The sequence below is a fragment of the Dama dama genome, chromosome X, assembly GCF_033118175.1.
Source record: "Dama dama isolate Ldn47 chromosome X, ASM3311817v1, whole genome shotgun sequence".
NCBI lineage: Eukaryota > Metazoa > Chordata > Mammalia > Artiodactyla > Cervidae > Dama > Dama dama.
Window position 1 is genome coordinate 121861841 of NC_083714.1, and position 13499 is coordinate 121875339.

At 37.9% G+C, this 13499-nt stretch overlaps 1 protein-coding gene across 2 annotated transcripts in view; it reads left to right on the forward strand.

Annotated features, from left to right (window-relative positions):
* Positions 1-13499, forward strand: part of DMD (dystrophin) — a 2165569-nt gene that overhangs the window by 1812258 nt on the left and 339812 nt on the right. For both annotated transcript variants that reach the window (XM_061137756.1, XM_061137757.1), the window contains one exon: positions 7763-7909. In XM_061137756.1, the coding sequence (XP_060993739.1) occupies positions 7763-7909 (147 nt within the window). The remainder of the gene's footprint in view (positions 1-7762; positions 7910-13499) is intronic.

Below are 13499 nucleotides of genomic sequence, written 5' to 3' on the forward strand. Positions count from 1 at the left end.
TCCTACTTCACAGAAGAAATAGAGGTCCCCAAAGTCAAAGTACCTCAACTTACCTTTTCCATTGCTCCAAATTGACCTTCTATGCCTTCCAGAATAGTCCATAACTATTAAGTCATTAAAAAATTACTCCCTCAAAAATATTCCTTAGTTAGAAGACAATGTGTTTGCTTTGTTGCAAAGTGGTTGTCGACTGAGCTGCTAAATCTATATTTGAACAAATCTTTACATAAAGATAAGCAAAGATCTGATAAGCAATTAAATGTCATAAAAAAGAAAAAAACTTGGCATATCAAACTTATATATCATTCTAAATCAGTACTTTTATATCTATAATCAGACAGCATTTAATGAAGTGAAAATTCTGCCTGCATGAAACTAGTCACAATAAAATTAGACTTGGTTTGCTCTTTCATGGCGAGCATATTCCAGATGTTTAAATGTTTCAAAGAAAACCCAGAGTATAATGGCTTCCTTGAATGTTTTCTCAGTTACTGCTTCCAAACTAGAATAAAATCTAATGAAATTCTGGTGGTACTTAAATAGCACATCATATTGTTCAGAGTAGACTTTACTTTTTTGGGTGTTTTATGTTTAGTGGTTAGTAATGTAAACATTAATGTCTATGTATATTAATAATATCAGCAGTAATAAAAGTGCTAATATTTGAAATACAATCAAATTCTATGTTATTTAAATGAATGGTACCTGTATTCAATCTTTTTTTTTTTAAAGAAATTTATTTATTTGGCAGTGTTGAGTCTTAGTTAGGTCATGTGGGATCTTTGGTTGCAGCGCGTGAACTCTCAAGTTATGGCCCAGGGCACGCAGGCTTATTAGTTGCGGTGCATGGGCTTAGGGTTGGAACCTGTGTCCCCTGCATTGCATGGCGGAGTCTTAACCACTGGGCCACCAGGGAAGTTCCCTGTGTTCACTCTATGCATGACATGTCCTGTGACCCAGTGTTTAGAAGGCCATGCTTCTTGTTGTGCACATGTCTAGGCATTGACAGCTAACATCAGTGAGCCGTCCTCAGGTGGTGTGGAGCTACCGCTAGAAGCCAGGTCACATGTTAAGGCGAAGACTGACTTAGACACTCTCATGCCTTCTTTTTCTCATCTTCTTTTCTACCATCATCTGTCTCCTTTTATCTATTGTCATGTGCTCAGCACCCTCACCATGACTTCTAGCTGGCTAAAGTTCTTCATTCTGATCAAGCCCACCATGATTATCTTCCCAAAGTGAACCTTTGCACCAAATTACCTTTTTTAGCAACAAACATCTCCCTAATCAAAGCTTCCATTTATCTTAACAAAGACTTAGGCATTCATATTAAACAGAACATATGGCTTTTTCCCTTTAATAATAATAATAGTAGTAGCAGTAGCAGTGATAGTAAAGTTGTAGTAGTCAACATTTAAAATAGATGCTCTCTATTCCAATTCAGTTAGGATCTGGAGTTCAACAGTTAATTGAAAAAGTCAGTAAAACATTTATTCTGTGTAAAATAGTCACTAATATTCTAATGTTGTGTGAAGGTTTTTTACTTCAAGTGTAGGTTCCTTGATTAGAGTTTGCCATGAATTACACTGATACTACAGACTTTTTGATTTCCAGTGCAGGCTTCCTTAATGCAGACAGAATCCATTGGGAAACACGGGAAGCATTCTGAGTACTTTAGAATCCTTCTAAACTTTTCATATGGGTTTCCTAATCTCTTACAGTTGCCTAGTTGACACCCAATTCAGTAATACTTCTTTTTCTTTTTTAAAGCAACTTTCCAGAATATTTAACCATATTTTTTATAGGAATAATAGCTTACTTTCTTTTTAGGATTCTAGTTCTTTGGTTTAGGAAATCTTTCATTAAATTATGTAACTGCAATACTAATAGGCAAAAGCAGGTTTGAGAATATACACACATTGATAAATCAACTAATGAGAGCTGAACACCATGCTTATGACACATACGTCTTAACATTTTACTTAGTGACTGTTAGAGGCCCCAGTCAGTATTGTTTCTGACAATGAAGACTCTGGCTAATCTGATGAGTCTTAAATGGAGATCAGTTAAGGGAACTTCTGCTACAATTGGTAGATACAATCAGAAGAAAGACAGAAGTCACCATCCCGTGACAGTGTGTGTGTGTGTGTGTGCGCATGCATGTGTGTGAGTGAGGGGACAGGCATTTAGGGGAGAGAAGGAAAGTAGAGGGGAAAGGAGAGAGTGTATTATGATTAATTATGAATATTGAAACTTATTTTTTAAAATCTCCTTCGTCCTCCAGAATCCTGATGCAGGATTAAATATCTGTGTCCACAGCAGGGGAAAGAGAGAGTGGGATGAATTGGGAAAGCAGCCTTGACATATATACACTACCATGTGTAAAATAGCTAGTGGGAATCTGCTATACAGGACAGGGAGCTCAGCCCAGTGCTCTGTGATGACCTGGAGGAGTGGGATGTGGGGATGCAAGGGAGGCTCAGGAAGGAGGGGATATATGTATACTTATAGCTGATTCACATTGTTCTACAGCAGAAACTAACACAACATTTTAAAGCAATTATCTTTCAATTAAAGAAAATCTGTGTTCAGGACTTCGAGGAAGAAAGTGAAAATCAAAATACTCTAATAAGAGACCATTGGCCATGTACATCATGTAATCCAAGGGGAGCTAAAATCTAGATATGACTGAAGTGAGATGGATGCCACATCGGGGACCAAGAGCCACACTAGTGAAGGCAGTGATGAGTGTATGGGGTTAATCGGGCACTGTTGTCAGATTCTGCCTGGCTCTCCTGCCATCTCTGCAATGATTCCTGTTTATGATTCCCACTCGAGTGATAGTTACTTGTGGTTATAGGAATGCATGTTATTATCCAGAAGACAATGGCTCCATTTTTATTAACATTGTCTTTGTCTAGGTTTCCCCACTGACATTTAAGAAATCTGATTTCTAAACTTTCTATTATGCCAAGCAAAGTGATTGTGAATCATTTCTTTTCAGATATATGAATTCACATTTATGGAGTTTAACTGCATTTATTATGTTTCTTTTATGTATGTATTTATGAGAAAATAGAATAATATTTGCTATCAATTCCTATAACAGCTTTCTTCGTTTTAGAATGATTCCTATGATATTCCACTCATGTGAAATTAAATAAAGATGAAAATATCAGATATAATTTTTGTGTCTACATGGTCAGTCAGATGGGTTTCTGTCCATTTTTCTTTGTATTTTTTATATATAATTCACATACCATAAAATTCATAGTTTTAAAGTGTGTGATTCGGTGGTGTATAGTATATTTACAAAGCCATGCCACCATCACCACTGTCTAACTCCAGAATGTTTTTGTCACTCCCAGAAGGAACCCCATGATTCTTTAATACAATATTTTTAATGGCCAATTTCTCAAAAACTGTAAGTTCAACAGAGTGATGTGTCAAAATGTCATATTATCTATGAACTATTTAATGGTCTTATGCTCCATACAGTGCCACATTTTAGTGATGAGATAGTCACTTGGATTTGGATAATACCATTCTTATTTAGAATGTACACACTGGTTCCTTCCATTTGGAGTCAGAAGGAACTGGAAGGTTATAGATGAAATCCGTGTAAACAGTGCTTTTATCAACATTCAGTTCAGTTCAGTTCAGTCACTCAGTCGTATCTGACTTGTTGTGACCCCATGAACTGCAGCACACCAGGCCTCCCTGTCCATCACCAACTCCCAGAGTCCACCCAAACTCATGTCCATTGAGTCGGTGATGCCATCCAACTCTCTCATCCTCTGTCATCCCCTTCTCCTGCCCTCAATCTTTCCCAGCATGACGGTCTTTTCCAATGAGTCAGCTCTTTGCATCAGGTGGCCAAAGTATTGGAGTTTCAGCTTCAACACCAGTCCTTCCAATGAACACCCAGGACTGATCTCCTTTAGGATGGACTGGTTGGATCTCCTTGCAGTCCAAGGGACTCTCAAGAGTCTTCTCCACACCACAGTTCAAAAGCATCAATTCTTCTGCACTCAGATTTCTTTATAGTCCAACTCTCATATCCATACATGACTACTGGAAAAACCATAGCCTTGACTAGACAGAACTTTGTTAACAAAGTAATGTCTCTGCTTTTTAATATGCTATCTAGGTTGGTCATAACTTTCCTTCCAAGGAGTAAGCATCTTTTAATTTCATGGCTGCAATCACCATCTGAAGTGATTTTGGAGCCCAGAAACATAAAGCCAGCCACTGTTTCCACTGTTTCTCCATCTATTTGCCATGAAGTGATGGGACTGGATGCCATGATCTTAGTTTTCTGAATGTTGAGCTTTAAGCCAACTTTTTCACTCTTCTCTTTCACTTTCATAAAGGGGCTCTTTAGTTCTTCACTTTCTGCCAGAAGGGTGGTGTCATCTGCATATCTGAGGTTATTGATATTTCTCCTGATAATCTTGATTCCAGCTTGTGCATCATCCAGCCCAGTGTTTCTCATGACATACTCTGCATAGAAGTTAAATAAGCAGGGTGACGATATACAGCCTTGACGTACTCCTTTTCCTATTTGGAACCAGTCTGTTGTTTCATGTCCAGTTCTAACTGTTGCTTCCTGACCTGCATACAGGTTTCTCAAGAGGCAGGTCAGGTGGTCTGGTATTCCCATCTCTTTCAGAATTTTCCACAGTTTATTGTGATCCACACAGTCAAAGACTTTGGCATAGTCAATAAAGCATAAATAGATGTTTTTCTGGAACTCTCTTGCTTTTTTGATGATCCAGCAGATGTTGGCAATTTGATTTCTGGTTCCTCTGCCTTTTCTAAAACCAGCTTGAACATCTGGAAGTTCACGGTTCACATATTGCTGAAGCCTGGCTTGGAGAATTTTAAGCATTACTTCACTAGCATGTGAGATGAGTGCAGTTGTGCGGTAGTTTGAGCATTCTTTGGCATTGCCTTTCCTTGGGATTGGAATGAAAACTGACCTTTTCCAGTCCTGTGGCCACTGCTGAGTTTTCCAAATTTGCTGGCATATTGAGTACATCACTTTCACAGCATCATCTTTTAGGATTTGAAATAGCTCAACTGGAATTCCATCACCTCCACTAGGTTTGTTCATAGTGATGCTTCCTAAGGCTCACTTGACTTCACATTCCAGGATCTGGTTCTAGGTGAGTGATCACACCATCATGATTATCTGGGTCGTGAAGATGTTTTTTGTACAGTTCTTCTGTGTATTCTTGCCACATCTTCTTAATATCTTCTGCTTCTGTTAAGTGCCTACCATTCCTGTCCTTTATTGAGCCCATGTTTGCATGAAATGTTCCCTTGGTATCTCTAATTTTCTTGAAGAGATCTAATCTTTCCCATTTTGTTGTTTTCCTCTATTTCTTTGCATTGATCACTGAGGAAGGCTTTCTTATCTCTCCTTGCTATTCTTTGGAACTCTGCATTCAAATGGATATATCTTTCCTTTTCTCCTTTGCTTTTGGCTTCTCTTCTTTTCACAGCTATTTGTAAGGCCTTCTCAGACAGTCATTTTGCTTTTTTGCATTTCTTTTTCTTGGGGATGGTCTTGATCCCTGTCTCCTGTACAATGTCACGAACCTCTGTCCATGGTTCATCAGGCACTCTGTCTATCAGATCTAGTCCCTTAAATCTATTTCTCACTTCCACTGTATAGTCATAAGGGATTTGATTTAGGTCATACCTGAATGGTCTAGTGGTTTTCCCCACTTTTTTCAATTTAAGTCTGAATTTGGCAATAAGGAGTTCATGATCTCAGCCACAGTCAGCTCCTGATCTTGTTTTTGCTGACTGTATAGAGCTTCTCCATCTTTGGCTGCAAATAATATAATCAATCTGATTTCAGTGTTGACCATCTGGTGATGTCCATGTGTAGAGTCTTCTCTTGTGTTGTTGGAAGAGGGTGTTTGCTATGACCAGTGAATTCTCTTGGCAAAACTCTATTAGCCTTTGCACTGCTTCATTCTGTACTCCAAGGCCAAATTTGTCTGTTACTCCAGGTGTTTCTTGACTTCCTACTTTTGCATTCCAGTCCCCTATAATGAAAAGGACATCTTTTTTGGGTGTTAGTTCTAAAAGGTCTTGTAGGTCTTCATAGAACTGTTCAACCTCAGCTTCTTCAGCATTACTTGTTGGGGCATAGACTTGAATTACCGTGATTTTGAATGGTTTGCCTTGGAAACAAACAGAGATCATTCTGTCATTTTTGAGATTGCATCCAAGTACTGCATTTCAGACTCTTCTGGTGACCATGATGGCTAGTCCATTTCTTCTAAGGGATTCCTGCCCACAATAGTAGATATAATGGTCATTTGAGTTAAATTCACCCATTCCAGTTCATCTTGGTTCACTGACTCCTAGAATGTCAATGTTCACTCTTGCCATCTCCTGTTTGACCACTTCCAATTTGCCTTGATTCATGGACCTAACATTCCAGGTTCCTATGCAATATTGCTCTTTAAAGCATCAGACCTTGCTTCTATCACCAGTCACATCCACACCTGGGTGTTGTTTTTGCTTTGGCTCCATCCCTTCATTCTTTCTGGAGTTATTTCTCCCCTGATCTCCAGTAGCATATTAAACCAGAAAAATAACACCTGCACAGATCAAGCAAATCACAACAGCACATATAGCCAAGTAAGTGATGCTGTCCTTGTGCACAGAGATTCCATTACACAAACTATTCTCCTAAGTGAGGGTATTCATCCCTTAGAAATTGCTTGTTAGAACATTGGGACCTCATGCATCACATTAAAGATCCATAAATGTCCTCTCAATGACGAAGAGAAGATGCATGATCATATCCACTCTATATCTGCATAGGCTGCTTCTGATCAACAGATTGTCATGATGCATGGCATCATGGAATCCTGCTCCAGTGCTCCAGAGACAGCTGAGAAGCCCCATGGGAGCCTTCCTCAGTCATTGCTACAAGGACTAAGATATTAGGAAATCAGGAACTCAGGCTTAGGATTTGACAAAATACCCTCATCTCTAAATGAATCGATTTATTTATGTCGTTGGTACGAAGTATGTATGTAATATTTCATGACTGAGTACATCTTTTACTGTTAAAAAAAAAGTACCCACTTTTGCTTGTGAGATGAGTAGAATTCAGAATCTAGCAACGTTGTATTCTTCCCATTTCTTTGCCAGAATTTCTTTGCAGAATTTCTTCAGAAAGGGATCTAATATAATTGTTAAGAATGTGCACTCTAGAGGCAGATAAATCTGTCTAGGTATCCCAGGTTCCTCCGTTTTGACCCATGGAGCCTCAGGCAAAGTTTAACCTCTGATTTTATTTTTTCTTGTGTGTAAAATGATAATTCTCCAACTACCAACCTCATAGGGTTATTGTGTAGGAACAAAATCAGATGATGTTTGGACAGAGCTCCTCACAGAATTAGGCACATAACAGGTACTCAGTAGACATTAGTTGAGTTGCTTAGTCGCTAAGTCATGTCCAATTCTTTGCGACCCCATGGACGGTAGCCCATCAGGCTCCTCTGTCCATGGGATTCTCTAGGCAAGAATACTGGAGTGAGTTGCCATTTCCTTCTCCAAGACATTAGTTAGCCATCCATTAACAAACGTTCATTGTTATAATATCACTAGAAAAGGGCAAATGTTACTCACATCCCAAACAGAATACGACACCATGTAGTTCCCACGTGTATGTTTTTGTTTATTTGCATTCAACAGTCTCATCTTCCATTTTGCCCTTGATTATTTCATACAGGCACTTCGAGGAGAAATTGCACCTCTCAAAGAGAATGTAAGCCACATCAATGACCTTGCTCGCCAACTCACCACATTGGGCATTCAGCTGTCACCCTATAATCTCAGCACTCTGGAAGACCTGAACACCAGATGGAAGCTTCTGCAGGTAGGCACATTATAAACATTGCAGTTTCTTCTCTCAATAAGACAATATACAGATAAGCCTTGTTTGTAAGGAACAATGCAAGTAATTTCTTCATATGATACTCATGATAGTTTGTGAGTGTATGATATTTTGTATTATTTAATAATTTCTTATTTCATTTTTTCAAGCATATTAATATTAATTTTTAAATGGCTTAAAGTTAGACTTTACTATATCTTGCCATTAACATAGAAGATAATACTGAATCATGCTTTAAGAACTAAATTACTGGCATGCCATTACTTTGTACTATCATAGCTTGGATTCTTAAAATGTCTTTCCTTTTGGACTCCTAATTTAAAGCAAAAGTTAATGGAAGCACACATTCTAAATCTTTTAAAGAAGGGATATCCTACCACAAACCGACTCATGGAAGTTTTTCATAGTAAATAAAGGGAATGTAAGTGTGCTCAAGGTTATGCTTACTGGCTATGGGACCTTTGGCAAATTAACTTTTCTGTGTCTCAGTGTTTTACCTGAAGAAAATGGGAATGTTAAACGTTTCTAAAATATTGGTCTTTTGTTAGGATGAGTAAGTCAAAATACATGGGGCGTGCTTAGTACAGTATTAGCTACATAGTAAAAACCACTGTGAATTCTAGTTCTTGGTGTTACTGCAGTTATAATTGTTATTTATTATAGCAAACAGGTTTTGGAATCAGACTTACTTGAAGTCACTTGACCTCTTTGCTTGTCCATTTCCTCATTTCCAGCATACTTGCTGTAATATTGAAGGGACTAATTGTTGTAGAGTTATTGGTACAGTACCTGGCTCATAGTAAGAACTCAGACAATGGAATGGTGAAAGAGGTGTGTCTATACTGTCGGTTCATGAAGGCTACCACTAAACCCCCACCCCTGCAACTGGTTTGATTATAGAATTAAAGAATTGTTTCTTCTCTTTTTCCAGTTTCATAAGATGCACAAAGTATGCTCCTGGGGATAGAGACGAAAGAGGAAACTGGGTTTAAAAATATTTGCTTTCAGAGTTTTAGTAAGAAAAAAAATGATCAACCAGATTACTTTTCTATGTGCAGTCCATTTAGCGGTGTGATTGAAAGTCCTGTTGAAGAATTGTTAGATCTTTAATAAAAACAAGACCTCTCGAGATCTCATATAATTTAATTTTTTTGTGATGAATAGTCTTGAAATATATGTATGATAGATTGTTATAAGTGGCATTGATTAAAGCCAGACAATATAGTTAAAAGATTACATGCATTTCTATGTCTATTTGCTCCATAGTGGTTAACATACTATTAAAATCTTATCAGTTTCATCCTTAGTATATTTTTTTCATTTTAAACATAAATAAGGAAAGTAATAAATGTCCAAGGAAAACCAATGGTCGCATTTGTTCCTTTCAAGCACTCTTGAACCATTATCTTAACATTACTTTTAGAGAGCTAAATGCCATATTTGCTTTCACAATGTGATATAAATTTGTGAAAATGGCATGTAATTTTACAAATGAGATAAAAATATTATGACTGATAGGAAAAGAAAGTTTAAAAAAATCAGTGTGAGTGATCCATCATAGTTGTACTATTTATTTAAATATAAAATATGAGAAAATAGTACAGTTTGATTTTATCCATTCTTTAAAATGAATAAGGGACTTGGTTATAAATCTAGGGATGTACATAAAGAAGATAGGGTGTTGTAGTAAAAATACTGTAGGAGTGAATGATAGAACACCTAACTGCAAACTGAAGCTCAGCTATTATTTGACCATGTTATCTTGGGAAAGCCATTTGACCTCTCACAGCTTCTATTACCACATTTGTAAAACAAGATAATGCATTTTGTCTTAGCTCACAGTCTGTTCAGTCCTGAATCTGTATGTGCATATCTGGGGGAGATCCACATATGTTGGAATTTAGTTTAGAGTCAGTGGATTTGCTTCCTCTTCATAATACAAATGTGACTGACTGGAATTCTATTCCTTCTTCTATCAGTATAATTCTAGCTTTTAAAACCCTCATCCCCAAACACCCTTATAGACAGCCTTCTCATAGTAAATGGTTCAGTTTGTGGTATATGCTCTTATTGTGGCACATTCCACATGTTGCTGTTTTTCAATGTGACCTTAAGAGTAGACTTAAGTTGTTTTTTTTTTTTTTTAGCATAAAGATGATAAATTCAAGGTTTTGAGTTGCACATAGCTAAGTCAACTTGATTCCATTCTTTTCTCTGACCAGAGTCTAACCACTCTGCTATATTATAAATGTGAGTACTTGTTCAGAAAATGAACAAAGCAAGAAATGAGGTTCACATCAAACAACTTTATCCCCATTACTGGAAGAGCAGTTCATATAGCCTATCAAGAACATTGTCCATTTAGAAGAATATGTGGGAGACTAAAGGATAACCCAGCTTCTGTGGAGGGGAGTGTAAGCCCACCAATTATTGTGACGTCACATTAATTCATTCACTTACAGTGCTATGTCAGTCAACTAAAATCATGATAAGAGTGAGAGTTCATCTTTGCTTCTGGGTTTGCTAAGACAAAGAAAAAGCAAGAATAGAGAATTTGGGTAGTGTGGAGGGTAGATATAAGTCTAAGAAAAAGAGTCTTACATTTGAGCAAACAGTGTAATTGAAGAACTGGAATGACATGCTCCCAGGCTATAGGTACTTGATATCAGAATAACCTGGGTTTGCCTTTGGGGCAGGTGGGAAGGCTGTACTGCGTCTTCTTGCTGTGTGCAGGCTTTTCTAGTTGCAGTTGTGGCGTGCAGACTTCTTATTGCGGTGGCTTCTCTTGTGGAGCACAGTCTCTGGGATGCAAGAAAGTGAAAGTCAGTCAGTGTGCCCAACTCTTTGCGACCCCATGAACTGTAGCCCGCCAGGCTTCTCTGTCCATGGAATTCTCTAGGCCAGAATACTGGAGCAGGTAGCCATTCCCTTCTCCAGGAGATCTTCCCAACCCAGGGATCAGAGCCAGGTCTGCTGCATTGCAGGCATTTTCTTTACTCTCTGAGCCAGCAGGGAAGCCCAGGGATCCAGTAATTGTGGCACACAGGCTCACTCATGGTGTAGTTGCTCTGCAGCATGTGGAATCTTCTGGGACCGGGGATCGCACCCATATCCCTTGCATTGGCAGGCGGATTCTTATCAAGCCACCTGGGAAATCGGTCCTGGGTTTCTTACGTGGGCCATTAATTTTTACTTTAAAGAAAAGTCATGCTGGTTTTCTAGCTGTATGTAATATCTCTCAAAATGTTAGATAAACCATATAGATCTGCACATCAACAGCAGGGTAAGACCCAGTCACAGAATATCTGTACATAGAAATAGAATGTATAGGGAGTTCTGGATTTGTATTGAATCCACAAATAGAAGTATAGCGCCATTGATTTGCCCATTTGAAACTCTCTGTGGGAATAAAATCCTGTTTTCTCCCTCAGAGTGGGCACGTTGGTGTGGATGTTTCTATGACACCATTGGACGATGTGTTTTTGGCAAAGGAAATCTTTTATTCCTTGTAATAGCAAAAAGTTTTCATGTACATTGTTTCACTTAATCCTCATATGTATTATGATTACATAATATCATTGAGTCCTTGAACAAGTAAGGAAACTGAGACTTAGAGATGCTAAGTGACACATTGACAGTCACACAGCTTTTAAGCAGCAGTCACAATCTAAATCAGATCTGAGCCGCAACTCCCTACTCTTTTTGTTGCCTTGTCTCACAGTGGACTTAACAAAGTCATACTTTAGAGCTGTTTTGGCCAAGACAATATTTCAGGTTTTTTTTCATGCTTCCCCTCGTTTTTAAATGATCCTCAGGGATATTAACTTTGAAAGCTTCCTTTGCAAACCAATGAATTAATGAGCCCCAGTTCAGTGTACCCCTTAAAATCACACCTGTCGTTTCAAATATAAAATTATAAAGCATTATATTTCTCATTGTCTTTAGAACTCAGCAATTGTACTAAAAGCAACCAAAAGTGAATTTAGTAAGTTAGCCTTTAAAGTGGAACCAGTGTTAATATCTGATCCAGGAGAAATGAGTATTGAAACCAAACAGGAAGAAAATTAAACTGACGATAAACCCTTCTAATTTTGAAGCAGTGCACATACTTTTAGTGCTGAAGTTGTGCTCTTTAGTCACCAAACACAAGTACTATAGGGAATATTCTATAAGAAAGTACAAGAGGGAATATTCTATAAGAAAGTACTACTAGGGAACGTTTTACCCATTTCTCACCCTCATGTGCAAACCCATGAATAGCAACAGAAGTTGAAAATACACTTTAATATAAAGAGTAAATGCTTTGTTGACTGTAGGATGTATGAAATGTAATCACTTGAAAAATATTAAATATGAAGACATTTCTCTGCATGACATTCTTTAAATATGTTTAAGGACAGCATCATGAATTATGTATGCTTTTAAAGGTTTCCTAAAAGTTTTCCAAAGTCATATGGACAGTTTTGTACTCTATCTTCATATCTTTGCAGTAACTTGATGTCATGGGGATCTAGACCCTCATCTTCTATATACTCCCTTTGTTCTTTCATTCTTTGCTTCTTCTTCCGTTCAGTTGGCACTGATTAGGCAGCTACTGTGTACCAAGCAGATATTGTCATTGTCGTATCTGTTCCAAGGACATCGTGACCAAAACTCTCTTCACCACTTGTGCCAACTTAAGCAAAGTTTTATAGATAAATTTTCTTTCATTACTTCCATAATGTCCCACCGTCCCTACCTTTCTCCATCTTATAAACAATATATATATATATATATATATATATATATATATATGCTATTGTGACACTAATACTATAAAAGTAGTACCTTTTCAGATCTCCAAATTACAAATTCTTCAATAGTTTCTGACTGTGAGTTTGATCTCCATAATCAGATTAGCAAGATTCATGGAAGGAACCATATTTAGCTGGGCAACAGAAATATTTTCATGGCTTCATTTAAAAAAAAAAAACTAAACAAAAATTTTAATTAAAAATTTAAAAATTCCAACAGAGCAGTTTATATTCTTTACTTGGGTGGGAGAGGTTTTTGAAGCAGGCTCTCTCTCTCTCTCTCTCTCTGTCCTTTTCATTATTGAGCACATGATTTGATCCTTTAAATGCGTTGATGGATTTTGAACATTTTCCTGATGTTCTTTTTTTTTTTTTTTCTTAAGAATCTTGTACTAATCATTTTATGTTGTGCTTTATGGGGTCCCTTCTAGGTAGGCAGTGTAGGTTACCTGGGCAGATTCCTATTAGAAATAATGTGGACCCATTACCAACTGAGGGCTTCCCTGGTAGCTCAGACAGTAAAGAATCTGCCTACAATGCGGCAGACAGGTTTGATCCCTAGGTTGGGAAGACTCCCTGGAGAAGGAAATGACAGCCCACTCCAGTCTTCTTGCCCACAGAATCCCATGGACAGAGGAGCCTGGCAGGCTACCGTCTGTGGGGTCACAAAGAGTCGGACATGACTGAGCAACTAACACTTTTTTTACCCGCTGAGGGTTGGTCTACCGATATCTGTTTTGCTTGCCTTTCCTGGACTTTTTCTTTAACAAGACCAGAAA